The sequence below is a fragment of the Parasteatoda tepidariorum genome, chromosome 4 (genome assembly GCF_982258835.1).
Source record: "Parasteatoda tepidariorum strain Cologne lab strain chromosome 4, Ptep-v5.0, whole genome shotgun sequence".
NCBI classification, from domain to species: Eukaryota; Metazoa; Arthropoda; class Arachnida; order Araneae; family Theridiidae; genus Parasteatoda; species Parasteatoda tepidariorum.
This window is the reverse complement of record NC_141758.1, coordinates 55409045-55424827: the sequence shown is the minus strand read 5'-3', so window position 1 is coordinate 55424827 and position 15783 is coordinate 55409045. Positions and strand designations below refer to the sequence as shown.

Here is a 15783-nt window from a genome sequence, read left to right as displayed (position 1 = left end):
TTATGGATTTATCGTTTCTTAAGGGATACAAAAATAAAATTTTAAGTAAAAGTATTTTGTGAAACTACCGTTTTTCCTAAAATTGAATTTGTGAAACTACCGTTTTTCCTAAAGTTGAATTTGTGAAGGAACACTAAACGGTAGTAAATTCGACATGGACAGACCCCTGATACTCATCATGATAAGAAAAGACAATTTGCATTTATTTTTCAACATCTTTTCTTTATGCCATATTATGATAATTTATGATGCATACTTTAAGAAATCTATTTGCAATATTAAGATAAAATGTGGTCTTGAAGATTGTTTTAGAGGTAGGATTTGCATGACCATCATGTTTATTGCTAAAGAAATCCTATTCAATATCTACTTTTTATGCATGCAGGATGTATTAAAAAACTGCCTTTTCATTTTCTTTATTTCAGAAAATCCTAATGAATTAAAATATTTTTAAATTTATCATTATAAATGTGCATTAAGTATTTATGTAAATTTGATAATTAAAACTTATCAAGACAGCAGTGTATTTATTATAAATAAAATCAATGCAACGAAATTTCAGCAATCACATATTAGAATGCTTTGTAAATATTTAAATCTGAAATTTTTTTAAAGAAATCAATTGATTAAAGGAATGATTTAAATCAACAAATCCTGTGAATTGATTTAATAATTTTTCAAATATTGATCTGATATAAAGTCCTGTTAATTCTCTTCAGCTAGTTAGTACAATATATAGTTTAAAAATTAAAGCTTTATTTATAGCTTTCAAAAATTTTCTTTTATAGTTTGGATAAAAAAAATCCTAAAATATTTTCATTAACGTAAAAGATTTGTGTAAATCAATGCTGGAGATCTATTTTTTTTTAATTTTTAAGAAAGAGTTTTAGTTGCAGCAATAACTTTTTCCAATATATATTTTATATTGGTGTCAGTTTATTAGCTTTTGCTTATTAGCTTCGTAATCTTACTGGTATCCCATATTCTCACATCGTATCTTGAACAAGTCTCATTCAGCCTATTGCTGCAGTAAGTGAATGATATGGAAATTTGATCAAATTTGGTTTTTTGAAGTTGTAAATTGAGAATTCTATTTACAATTGGTAGTTTTTTTCTTCTATGCTGTAGTTTGAAAATGTACAGCTCGTGGTATATGAAACCCTGAGTCAAACAGAGAAACAGTATTTATACAGTTCAGAGTAATCATTTTTAAAAATATATTTATTTGCAACATATTAGTTTGCAGTTTTGCTAATGTACAATTCTGAGATAGGCTTATCTTTTGTACTCTATTTTTCCATCTAATAATTTAAGGAAACTTGATATTGCGGTGAAAAATGAAACTTGAAATGTATTTTTCTTTTTCATTTCAGTTTAATGATAATGTATTTTGATTTAATAACACCCGAATACATATAATTTGTATAACATAAAGTGCAACGAATTTGATGCAGTATCCAGAGCAGTTGAGAAAAAAAAACTTAGATGTTCTATTTGTATATAAAATATTTACTGTAGAACTGCTAGATCATATACACAAATAAATGTACCTTGTTCAAAAGATTAATTTTTTCTAGTTAATTTAAACCATTACAAAAGAACAATGATTGGTTAATATAAAACAAAATATGTCTTGCAACTCCTGTATGTTAACACTTGATCTATTTCTTCAACAAAATGGTAAATATCATGTATTATGAAGTGGACAAACTAAAAAAAAGTGCTTGTGATGATACGCTGATGACATTATTGATATACTGTAATTCTTATTTTAAACTTCATGAAATGGAGGGGCTCATCCTTTTATAAATTTTTATTTAGAAGGAAAAAAAATTACCATCCTACCTCTAATTAGTATGTTACCTCTATCTGATATTTATGGTATCTAGAGCTAAAAAATAAGCACTTAGTAGGAAAGAAAATAATTTTCATATTTGAGCACTTTTTGTTAGAACTGTATACGGTAAAGTAATTTTTGTGTTTTAATTGTTTCTTCTATCAAAATTATTTGTTACATATTGTTTATGATGTCCTTAGTTATATTAGGAAAATATATATTTAGTACTAATTTTTCATTTGACTTGTATGGTTATAATTTAGGTTTTAAAATGACACATGTTCCTTTGTAATATTTCAAGATTTTACAAAAATAAACTTGATTAAATAATTAAAGTGTGTATTGTATTTAATGGTCTCCCAACTGATTATTTGATCTTAAAATTAGATTTTTAGCTTGATATGGGATTGTATAAGGTGTCAAGAATTGAAAGCAAAAGGGAAAAAAGAACAATAAAAGGCTCTTATTTTGAGAATTTTTTAAGTTCTTGCTGAAAAATTTTCTTAATGGAGTTTTTCTAATGGGAAAGTTTCAGTGCTCAGTCCAAGAGGCACCCTATTCTAAACTTTAACCACCTTTGTTTTCAGATTTTTGCATACCTTTTCTTAGAATTCCTTGAACAGCCGGTATTATAATTTGTTCTGTGTATTGTCAGGGTGGCCACCCACCTGGAATTATCAGGGAATTTTTTTATACTGGAAAAATCAGGGAATTTTAATGAAAAGCTGTTAATTTTTTCTTTGATAATTTTTTTAATTTCACTAATTTAAAATATCTTCTAATTTTCTTAATTTAAATTATTTCATCCAGTATACCCACTTTTTTTAAGACGGAAATGTATCTCCAAACAGTTGAAATATCATCAACTTAGCGATACATTGCTGCATCAAAATTTGCTCCATTACAGCTGTGTTGAACTAGAATGCACACATAAAATTCTTCCATGGTTGAATGTAGAAACCTTTGACCGCTATGGGACTGTGCAATTTAGGAAAGATTGTGGTGGAGGTGGAAGAAGGGATTAGGATATTAACTTCTGTTTTTAAATTCTGCCTTTAGGCTGAATCCATTTATGGTTTGTTCCGCTGCTTTCGTGGTAATTTTTTTCCATGTTTCCGGAATGTTTTTGTATTTTTAACTTGATAAAATTCTCCAAAAATTAGTTGGAACATATTTTAATTTTTTAAAAGAAGTTTTTTTTGGTCAATATGAATTTTGATTCAAAATTTTGTACCAAAACATCAAAAAATAAATATAAAATCTTGCCAGATTGTGAAAAAAAATTTTTTTCAAGATCTGTTAAAAAAAAAAACATTTTGAATAAAATATTTTATAATATAGACACTTTTCTTGCACACATCCTACACTTTATAAGAAAAAAGAAACAAAAACCTGGAAATTTTAAGATTTTTATCTGGAAAATTTAAAATCTAATTTGAGTGGCCACCCTGATGCACGGTTCTGATCGAAAACAATTTTTTGAAATGGGTTGAAAAAATATAGTTCAGCTAAGAAATATGAGTCCAGATTCATCTCTTCTTTAAGCCCAGAACTAAGTCTAGAAATTATTTCTTCTCCAACTGATTGTCAAGTACATGAAATGTTTTCTAGAAGCTTAAAACTAGCAAATGTAGCGCTCATTGTTAGTAAATAACATTGGCAGGATAACATCAAGGTAAAGGAAGCATCAAATTTCTTAAATAAAACCAAGAAAATTACCAATATTATTGTTGCATACAGCCGAAAATTCCGTCTTAAAATGTATTTAAATTTTCTGGGAAGGTCAAAAAACTTTCTGAAAATGACTAGTTGAACTATTCACGTATTGCTTAAAATGGTTTAGAAAATCAAAACAATTATAATCCTCTTCCCGAACCAGGGTCAGAATCTTTTTCAATTACCCTGTTTCTGAATTATTACACTGTTTTCCTCCTATACTGGTTCCTCTTCAGTACACCAGTCTCGATAATTTTCAGAGGGTTAAAACAACCTCTTCCCTTTTTTCTAAATTTTATGATATATTGTTCTGAAATTTTTAATTGTGATCTTCAAAAAGATTTTAAATTTTTTTTTCTGAGGTTGAGTTAATGTTTCATTTAAAAATAACAGTGTATTGCAATGCAGCCTCCGCGTTCAATTTTTTCAAAAAATTGGAAACTGTTACATTCTAGACTCCATAGGGTAGTTACTAAATAGTTGAATACGGAAATAGTTTCAAACGTTGTAGTTTGACTCAACATAGATACCTGAAGTTTCCCCCCCACCCTTAAAATGATCTTGAATTTATAAAGATGAGAAGACATTCCCATATAGCAAGTGAGGTATTGTTTAATGGAGAATCGAATGACACCAAGATCAAGTAGATAGGAATAATGGTTCAGAAGTTGTAATGGATTGAATTCCTATCTGGGGAAATGAGTTATCATTTGGGCAATTTCTTATGCTCAATCGAATAATACAAAAACAAAATCGATTAGACGGATATTTCAAAAGTTAGATAGGTATAGAGGTTACCAAAGTCATAAAGGTTTCATTGATAAATACTATTTTGTTCTTAAATCTATTTATGTATCTGACATATTACTATTTACGTGAGACATTTTTTCTTGCATATTTTTTTTACACTAAATTAAGTCGAAAGTCAATAAAACTTATCGTTCCGAAGTTATAGCATAATTTTGCGTAAAAAATTTCATCTGAATTGAATTGAAATGCTCATCTTTTAAACTATTAATCCTATTGACTTGGTTTTGGTCCCATTTGATTAAGCGTAGAACATTGTATCCAATGCTTTGCTTGTTTTGATAGTAATATCAAGCTTGTCGATAGGCACAAATTTTTTAACATCAGTATTTGATTATCTTTTTAACTATTCATTCTATGTACCAATTACTTCGTTTTAACCCCTTGACTACAAATTTTTGTCCCATTTATTATTTAAAAGGTCAAAATAAGGCAAATGTAGTATTTGGGATTTATCTGACAAGCGGTTATCAATTTAGAGGCTGGGACATATATGTCCCGGCAGTACTTAATGGTGGGATACATATGTCCCACCTGTAGTGATCGACTTACTACAAGCACATCTATCATTCCGGAAAAATTTATTATATGGACTTTTTTTTTAATACAGGGTGAAGATATATATGATACAGGGTGAAGCAATCTTTGCATAACCCGACATTACACATTGGACAACTCATATTTGTTCTTTTTTCTATGTTCATTTGAGAAAATACGAATGGACATAACAATCCCAATGAAGAATACGAGTGGGATATATCTGTCCCAATGAAGAATACTAGTGGGATATATCTGTCCCAGAGCAAAATCACAATGCTATTTCACGCAAGAAACTCTTCTTTAGCGCCATCTAGGGGATATTTAACACATGAAACACGTATACTTGGTTCGAACTCTACGACTGGGACATATTACAATAAGTTTCTAAATGCTTTTCACCCCATTAGCAATCTTTAAGCATTTGTTGGGACAAATGAGTCCCGTTAGTAGCCAAAGGGTTAATCTCATTATCTTCAGCTTTTTTTTGGAAAAATACCTAGATACATAGGAGATAATACCCCATTAGAGGTGCAGATGAGTAAATGAGTACAATAAAAAACTGTACTTTTTTATACATCATAGATGTATTTTTAAAGCATAAATTTTATCAAGTAAAAACTAGTCCAGAAGCTTATTTTGTAAAATACAGAATTTATTAATACTCAATACAATTTTATACAGCCTAATTAATTTTATTTGAAAGTAAAAAGAGGTGTGATTTTGTCTATTCAACAGGCACAAAAGCAAAGAGTGAAAAAATAATTTACAATTCCAAAATACATTTCAGAGTTGCTTCTTACATGTCTATATAATTAATAAATGGCATATTAATGGACTGTTAAAATGTTATTTTGTATTAACACACAAGTGTACAGCTATATTTTACAGAAGTCTCTTATCTATATACAAGCTAGCTTTAATCATAACCCTGCCATTTTTCCAAGCTTTTAGATAAATGGATATAAATTATACTGCAAAGCACAGAAAATAGAAAACAATATGTAAGTAGTCAGACTCACACAAATATAACAATTTTAAAACAAATAAACATATGAAATATAACTATCCAAATCATATCACAAACAACATTTATAGAAAGTTCAAAAACAATTTTAATTCAATTTTTCGGAGTAAACCATTAGTTTAATTGAATATCATTACTTTGACTTGATTAAGAAAAAATGTAATTTTCTTTATAAACAATTTTTGTTTAATCATTATGTAATAGTTCAGGAGCAACTACATATTATCAAAAGATATACAGTTTATCAGATAAAGAATCTTCATGAGACAGGCTTACATGTTGAAATACAACTTTTTACAAAACGCATAGGATAGTTCTGAAAAAAAAAAATAATGTTTTAGCAACATAAAAATTACTTTAATAAATTAGTATTACATCCACAATATTTGGCTGTTGTTTATATATATTAGAGAGCCAACTAAAAATTGTGCTGAATAATATGCTGAGACATAGCAAAATTTGTGAAATGAAAGAAACATATAAAAAAATTCAGGCTTTTGAATAAGCCTGAATTGTAAGCAAGGTTGAGATTTGATTAAGAAAGAAATCTATTTCTTACAGGACAATGGAAATAAAAAAGGGAAGAAACTAAATTGACTAATAAAATTGTTTAGCTTTTAATATTTTAAGAGCAGTTTAAAATTAAAATTTTTTTAATAAATTATAAGAAAGTTAAAAGTTTTCAGATTTGACTTTTTAAAAAGGAAATTATTTTCAAGTAATGCATATTAATTTATAGATTTTTAAAATTTATACAACCTAGATTATAAATACGTATTTTTAAATATGATTTATATTTTATTTTCCTAAATAAATAAGATACTTATAATAGATAAATAAACACTTATACTTTTAGATCACTGCATATTATCACTGTATTATTGATCACTGATGACAGTTACATCATTGATCACTGCATATAAAAAAATTTAATGAATAGTTAATAATTGCACACATACAGTAGTTATTATTTCAATTGCCATTACAAATCTTTTCTTTAAGAAGTATTACATTAAGATTTTTCATTACTGGTAAAATTTCCATTAAATTTTTTTAATATTAATGTTTTAATAATTTTAGACATTAGCCTTGTTTTTAATATTTGGCATAATGAAATAAATAACGTGGAAATTGACGTCATTTATCACGCTAGATTAACACTGCAATTATAAGCTATTAAAAATAATTATTCATAATATGTTATATTTCTTATTTAAAAAGTTTTTTTCACAGATGCTTTCACATTTTTCTCCCAGTGCAATAAATTTGGTTTCTCATTATTAAATGTTATGTAAATGAAATAATTTTGTAAATGATTGCAATCATTACAAGCACCAGTTTTATGAATATATAATAGATGATAGTTTTCTAATATCATTCCATCACAAAATTTTAAATTATCTACAAATATCTTAAAATCCAGATTGTTATGAAACTTCCACCTAAACAGCTTATTTAATAAAATTAAGTTAAATAATAATAATATTTACTGAAAAAAATATTGAAATTATAGAAGACTCCAATACTGTTATTCAACCAACAAAAGCATCATTCGTTTCATTAATAACTTTTACTTGTAACATGTTTCTAATGTTACATCCTGGTAAAAAAATTAAAGACACTATCATTAATGCTTACTACTTATTATAAACACTTCCAATTCATAGAAGTTTTTTTAAAAATATAATTAAACAAACAACACTAATATAAATTAAAATTAACTCTTACTCAAGGAAAATTATGAAGCCCAAGCAGCTAATTCTTTCATATCTTCATCTTCTTCCTCAACAGGTTGCTTTGCTTTTGCTGGAAAACATTTAAAAAAAGAAGTCAAGAATAAATTATAAAAGAAGTAAAAAGAGAATTTCAAAGATTTGGAAAAAGTAGGAATTTGAATATAGCCGAAATGTTAAAAGGAAAGTATATATTTTTATCGAAGATAAAAAATAGCTTAATTTTGTAATTTGATGGCCCTCCAATTTAAAAAAATAAATAAATAAATAATAATAATTATATATACAGTGGAACCTGTCTAAATTGACCACCCTCGGGACCAAGTCAAATGGTCACCATATAGAGGTGGTCCTTAATGAAGACGCTAAATAAAACTTGTAGAAAATGGTCACTTTACTCAGGTTCCACTGTATATATAACAATATGGTAAGGCCTGAGGACAAATTCAGCAGAAGCCCTTGCAAATGTTTCAGTAGAAATAATGGTTTAACATGCAGAGGAAAATATAGTTTTATTTCATTTTTAGTCATCAGTAGCATTCTATTGATAAAAATTAAAACTATGAAGGAAATTTCAAGAAAATAAATACACAGTTTATAAAGCTGTAAGCAGCAATCTGCATATTCTTATCTCCTACCACTTTTGTTGATCGATTTAAATTGTCAGACAATTTTAGGAAACCAATTATACAAAATATGGAGCATTATTTTATGTATACAAACTATAGTACATTAATAGTTTGCTATATTTACAATACAACTAGTACAAAATTGTATTGCTTTTTTAAACAATTGATTTATTATTCAAGAATTATGATAGAACAGCCTTAAAAAAGAGATACCTTTAGATGTAACTCAGTATAGGGTAGTTGTCATATTAATTGTTCCCATGATTGCTGAATTGTCTGCATAACTTTTACAAATTGAATAATAAAATGTAAACCATATCAATCTTAGTTCAAAAAGGCAATAAAGAGTTACCTGGACGTGCAGGTTCAGCTGTTGGTACTTCAGGTAATTCAGTAGTAGATGGACCAACAGCAAGTAGATCTCTGTCTAATTCTTCTTGTTCTAATTCTTCTAGCTCTCTAGCTAGCTCATCCTAAAATAAAATATTTAACATAAAGGTTTTGTAAGTTATTCACAGTAGTCTACACAGCACTAAAACTTTTTTTGTACAATTACAGACATAAAAAGTTCTAGCTACTTACTTTTCTTAAATTTATATTTCATTTAAATTAAAATAATATGGCAGTATCCAGGTCAAATTTACTACCGTTTAGCGGTACCTTCACAAGTTCAACTTTAGGAAAAAGGGCAGTTTCACAAAATAATTTTTCTTAAAATTTTATTTTTTTATCCCATAAGAAACTATAAACCATATGAAAAGAAATAAATAAACATCTAAGTTGATTTTATTTTTAAAACAGTCCAGCAGCTTTACAAACCTTAGATTTAAGTACTTATTACTTAATTAAAATAAAATTATAATATAATATAAATTATCATAATAGTAATTTTTGATATTTATAAAAATAAAAAAAAAATTCTTTTCACTTCATATTGTTACAGATTATTCGTAACAACATTTTTGGTTCTAAAATGTCAATTATGTCATGCATTTTTTTATTGCTACTGTGGATGGCAAATTAATTTTAATAAACAGTAAATCATACCTACAAAACACCTAACAACATTTAACAGATTATGTAATGCCAAGTTTAGTTGACGTGGACCATGGCTTTCATAAAGCAAGCACTAAAATAGTTCTAATCATGGAAAAACTGTAATGTTATAAATGTAATATTTTTGTTAACATATAAGCCAATCAGCTAAACTACTTGTTATGCAAGGTTGTTTTCAAAATAAATGAAATGATTATTTTTAGCAATAAACAGTGAGGGAAAGCAAGAGTTATTTCATGATGAAAAGTAACAAAAAAAAAAATAGTGTTACTTCAATTAAGTACATTTTATTAAAATAAAAATTATTCTTATTTAAAAAGATTTTAAATTCTTTAAAATTTATTTTTATTTTGGTTATTTACAGTTTACTTTGGCAGATAAACTGTTATACATACATTTAATTTAAACACTAACATATTTTAGTATGGATGGTGTTTTCAATATAAACGTAAATAACAATCTTTAGTTCTTGACCTGCTCTACTTCAGATTAGAAAGTATACAGCTGCTGACTACAGCTTAATCTGCAAGTTGATATTTTCAAACAGATAATTTCGGTTTTAATAAAATAAATAACTTTTCTGGTAAGTTTGAAGTGAAAATTTGTTTTAGTTATTTATAGATGTATTGTTAAAAAAGGTTACATGGTTGCTAGATTTAGAATGAACTCTATTTTTTGGCAGTCCTGATTTGGCTTCTTTTTTCTTGTTTATTACCATTCTTGTTTCAAGCCATAGACTATTATACATTAGTGTTAGGGTATTGTCCAAGCAGCGAGATTAAATTCATATTACAAATTATGATTGAGGTTTAAATTCTGAACTTGGTATATTGCTGACAAGGTAAGAAGTGTTCTATAAAGTTTTTTCTCCAAATGATGATCATTGGGTCGTGAAATGAAAGGTCTTCAAATGACTATTCTTATAAGAATTCTTTTTTTTTTAAAAACACAAATAATTAATCAGGTAACAAATCCACATAACAAAATAATCACAATGTGAGACGAATAGCTTCCAAATACAACGGAAATAGTAATCCGTAAGTATAGGCAGGAAAGATTTTGCAGCACACTCAAAACTTGCAACAAGTGAAAAACACTTTCCATACACTTATTTTGGTGAGCAACTGTTATGTAGGAACTACAAACGTGCATTGAAAGGCTAATCTCAAGTTCATTAGTGATTGGACAATTGCTAGAGTAAAAAAGTTGTTAAGTGTTATTGTGTACAAATCCAACTTATTGAACAAAATGAGAACAAAAATGAGATAATTACATTGGAGAAGAAAATTGAACCATTTCCAAATTTATTTTCTTTGCGAAAAGGGTTGACGAGATAATACATAAGTATGGTAATTAAATATTATTTAAGTAATTCAAGCCAACCATTTTCAAATTACTGTCTAACAATCCTCATTTCTATAAATGCATTTAAAAACTTAATACAAATATGGGAAAGATATGAAAAACATTCACGATTAAAAAATTTTTTAATGACTATTCGAACTACGACTTTGATCAGAGGTTAAAATAATGTTTCAGCTAAATAACTCAATACAAATTTAAAACATAAATTAATATCAATCTAAACATTTATCCAATTTCTTAATTATAGAAACTGAGAAAATGCAAAAATGTGATCTTTTGTAGAAGAGAAATTTAGCTTAAAATATGTTAAAAATTTCTATAAGTTCACACAACTCTTTTTTACATTTGTATTAATTTGTAACTTTTTTTTAAAAAAAAAATCCTAAAATCCTTACTTAGTCATTCTTATTTTCTAAAATTGACAATTTAATTAGCTAAAAAATAACCAATATTAAATAAAACAATACTTCATCAAAATCTTTATCAAATCCAACAGGGTTAGAAATAGCATCAGATATTTCATTTGCAATTTCCTGCTGCTCTTGAACATCATCCATTAAATCATGTACTTGATCTACATCCCTAAAACAAAACAAAATTAATAAATTATATCAATGGATATAAAATTAGACAAAGAGTAACCATTACTATTTGGAAAGAATGCCTGAAAATTTTTAGTTTATGAATAAACAAAAGCATAAGAAAAGATTTAAATTATTAACAATCTTATTTAAAGTTTTTATTTACCATATGTGTATACCTATAGCCCATATACTATTAATTTTCATACATAAATCATGATTTAAGCGAATAAAATAATAATAAAGATTAGAAACTTAATTTCTTCTAAAGTTTGGAAAGTTTGAAATTCCACTATAAGTTAGAAAATCTAATGCCAGAACCTTGATAATTTTAATATCTAACTAGAGCAATTTTATTACTAATACTCCAATTTTTTAAGAGATTCTCTTAATAGTTAATGCTCAATATAACAACCCCTTTTGCTCAAAGGTAAATGGACACAACATGGGGCTGTTATACTGTGAGTGCACAAAAATACCATAAATATTTACTCACAAAAACTCATGAGCAAAATAATAAATTTTAATAAGAATTTAAGAAAATAAAATGATTAATTGCAAATAAAGCTACTTGTTCTATTTATGACAGTATGTACTATAACTAGTATCCAAAATACATTTCAGGTGAAAAATACCATGGTTCCTGATAGAAATTTTTGATTATTGTATATTCTGGCACAAAAGTCAACTTCTCAAACCCTCAAAATTCAGGGGGTCAACTAGCAATAAAGTCGGACATCTGTTATTCCAGAAATATAGATGCGTTAAGATATGTGATATGAAAAATTTTGTATCAATTAAACCCTTTCAAAAAACTGTTTATATGTAATATAGAATTAATTTAACACTTTCTCGCAACTTACTTACTTTTCATAAAAAGTTTTTTTTTTTAGAAACAATTTTTTAAGTTACGTTCAGAGCATAAAAATGAAGATTAAGAAAAATTAATATAATTTATTCAAGAGTTTTCCAATATTTTTAACTCAAGAAAATTCAGTTAATTTAATAATTTTTTTTTATCATTATTAATTTTAGAAATTTTTACATTTTCCTTTTTTAATGGCTGACTTATATACCTAACATACCGAAAACTTCCTATAATATTGTAAGCAAAAATAGGGGTTGACTTAAATGCCCATACATTGGTAGGTTGTTCGAAATTGCCTCAATTGTACGGCAACTGAAAACAAAGAGAATTTTTCAAGCAGTTAATAACTAAGAAAGCTTACATTTCATGTGCATTTTTCAATGCTTTAGCCGCATAACCCATAATCTTAAGAACTTCAGTATTTGTATTGGCATTTTCTAAAGCCTCACGCTGATATTCAATAGTCGTTAAAGTTCCATCAATTTGACCTAGCTGCTTTTCATATCGCTTTTTCCTCTTCAAAGCTTGCAAAGCAACTAAGAATACAAATCAAGAATTAAAGTCAATTTTAAACTTCTAACAAATACAAATAAGCATTTTTTTCCTTTTTTCAAAAAATTTTTTTTTTCTGAAAGTGTAAAAAAATTAAAAACCATTATTTTCTTGAACACTTGCTGCAATATTTTTTTTTTTTTTTTTGCATAAAAAATTATAGCACTATTACGACAAAAATATTACAAAAGTCATACTTGTGCTGAATGTGAATGCATTTCATACACTTGTGAATAAGTGAAATATAGCAACAATGATAGCTATAATTGTCATTCAAAATTTGGGATATAAAGACACAATTTTGAAAATTTTCCAAACTAACGATATTTCTATATTGAATCCTGTTTTAAACAAGTACAATCACCAAAGGGATTTTAAACTGGCAAAATTTTATAAAAAACATAAAGCCAGGAAGTTTAAAAACCATAAAGCCAGCAAAGTACATTCTTCGATTTGCTCCTCTTGAGTAATTTTTCTTCAGTTTGCAGTCATTGCAAACTTGGTAACTATTTATGCATAGATACTAACAAGGAAATCTTCCCAGATGATTTAGCAAAACATTAATTTTTATGTATTACAATAGTTGGAAGTTTCCTAGTAAAAATTAAAATATGAATCAATTTCTCCCCAACTTAAAACAAAAACAACAACCGTTTGAACATCACTATCGAAGATTTTTGTGAGTAAAATAAAATTATCTGATAATTTATTACAGCTCTTTATTTAGCTTCTCAATACTCTTGACCCCTTCCTCTCGTTACCTAACAATCTCGTCACACTATATAACATATAATAAAGTCATTGCACATTTTATTTTGAAACTTTAATTATTGTGTTTTGATGTCATTTATGAACATGACAACAATAATGGCAATATTAGTAATTAATTTGAAGGAGAGAAAAATTTTTAATTGTAAAAAATACCTTGTCTATTGATTTAATATGTTTTAATTTTAATTAAAATTATATTCTTTCTTTTGTTAATCAGATCACACCTTTTGATATCTTTTCCCATCCCTTGTCACGATTTCCAAAATCCCCTTCCTTCCCTCAAGGATATTTCTGTAACAATATTTGTCTACAGTGGAGGTTCGTCATAAGTCTGTGAGTAGTTGTGAGCTATTTCAAGTTTGTCACCTTCTGTGATTTTCTTTTATAGTATTACACGAATGCGGAACAATTATCCTTCCCTCCAAGCATGGCATCATTGTGTGAGTCGCTGGTTTTATCTGTTGGGGAATGGCATGCAGGAAACATTTAAAAAATGAATATAACACAATGTGGCAAACGTGAAAGGTCAATTTGTACTAAACTCTGGGAAAACAACTATCGATATTTTTAAAAATTTACTCCAAGGACAACAATTGGACAGTTTCACTAAACAGTGTGGTGGTTTCAGTTTGCACAAGAAAAAAAAAACATTATGATTACAAAAAAAAAAAACTGTGCATATGTAAAAATATATATATAATGGAAATCACAAATACCTAAAATTTTTCAGAAACACAAGAAGCATTGCAATGAAACATTGATAAAGTGACAAAAAATATTTGTATTTTAACAAAATCATTCAACTAGATAAGAGAGAAAAATTGGTAAAAAGCGAAAAAATAAACAGCAAATAAAAGTGGTACCCCTTTTATTTTTGGTGCCATTCTTTTTAGCAGTAGCCAGTTCTTGCTCTACTTTACGTTCTAAAAATTCTTGCTTTTTCATTAACATTTCTTCAACTTCTCGCAACCTTTGTATAGCTTCAGCAGGAGTTGGAGCCTTAGATCCACTCTTACCACCTCCAAAAAGTTTTGTAAGAAAACTCATGATTCTCTAAAATGTCTATTAAAATTTACTAGAAGTTATAGGTTTAAAATTTGTATAAATTATATTGCTAGAAAGACAATTGTATAATCTGAATTCAACCTAAAACAACACAGATTACAATACGAATCAAAAAGAACGATTATCGCATAATAAGCGATGAGTACAAAACATGAGATGCAATTACAGTGAAATCAGAAACAACTGTCACTAAAAGCGAAACTAGGGGCACGTTCCAATATTCGCACCGGTGTAACCGGTTACACTGGTTTGCTGCACCAACCGTTCCAATATTAAAACCAGTTACACCAGTGCACTGCACCGATCGTTCCAATATTCAAACCAGTGTCACCAGTTACGCACGAAGTGCACCAGGTTTCTGGTCGGTTTGGTCAGTTCGCATGACGTCATTACCCTTATTTGTTTACAAACTTTATTATACTGCTGTTGAGATCGTCATAATTTTGCTGTATTTTTGAATGGATTTTAATATAAATTTGTTATAAAAACTTGTTTTATCATTTAAAATAAATTTTCTTGTATTAAGTTGAAGTATAATAATTATTATTGGAATTGTATTCTGTAGATGAATCGCCTTGATGCTGTTTATAGCAATGGATATCATTCATAAACGTTTTATTTCTGATATTAGTATGTTTTTGTTTTCAAGACTAAGAATTCATCTGAATTTTGATACGTGTGGTGATTAGATTTACTTTATAAATTCACATCGAAAGAATTTTGACTTGTGATTTTCAATAAACATATCGTTTTGTAAATCAAACAACTATCCAAAGCATTGTTAAATTTGTAATAGCGATAGAACTTTAAAATCAGTAAAAGATTTTTTGCTTCATATGCATTCATAAACATTTTTGTCCAATGTATATTGTTTTTAAAATAAACAAATTCAATCAATATTTGATTGTTAAATACTTTTCTTTTGTGTCATAAATTTTTCTTATATCCTTTCTATATTCCATATCAGACCTGGAACGATGAATATTATCCTAGCTTAATAACAAATTATGCTTTTAGTTTTTACTATATTATACATCATATGAGTTTCATTAAAGGGACTGACCTAAGTTGTTAAACTAGGCCTTCAATGTATTATGCTTATAATTTGTGTTGTATGTATTTCTTTTTATAATATTAAATCATTTTTGATAACCACAACATAGTAGTGATGATATGGAAATCTATCCTGATCTGTACCTCCTTCAGCACACGTGCAAATCAATGTCTTAGATTAATAAC

At 27.4% G+C, this 15783-nt stretch overlaps 1 protein-coding gene across 1 annotated transcript; it reads right to left on the bottom strand.

Annotated features, from left to right (window-relative positions):
* Positions 1-5531: 5531 nt before the first annotated feature.
* On the bottom strand, positions 5532-14908 carry shrb (charged multivesicular body protein shrub). The gene is made up of 6 exons (XM_016057327.4): positions 14343-14908; positions 12518-12692; positions 11175-11289; positions 8639-8759; positions 7653-7730; positions 5532-6240 (listed from the first exon to the last, which is right to left on the bottom strand). Exons 1-5 carry the CDS (start codon positions 14524-14526, stop codon positions 7663-7665), a joined length of 663 nt encoding a protein of 220 aa, XP_015912813.1. The 5' UTR covers positions 14527-14908; the 3' UTR covers positions 5532-6240; positions 7653-7662.
* Between the last annotated feature and the right edge of the window lie 875 nt (positions 14909-15783).

Excerpts from the sequence above, each read along its gene's own strand:
- shrb (XM_016057327.4), bottom strand. The coding sequence starts at position 14,526 with ATGAGTTTTCTTACAAAACTTTTTGGAGGTGGTAAGAGTGGATCTAAG. Across the intron at positions 12,693-14,342 it reads TGGCACCAAAAATAAAAGGG|TTGCTTTGCAAGCTTTGAAG; the intron begins GTACCACTTTTA and ends TTGTATTCTTAG. Across the intron at positions 8,760-11,174 it reads TTGATAAAGATTTTGATGAA|GATGAGCTAGCTAGAGAGCT; the intron begins GTATTGTTTTAT and ends ATTTTATTTTAG.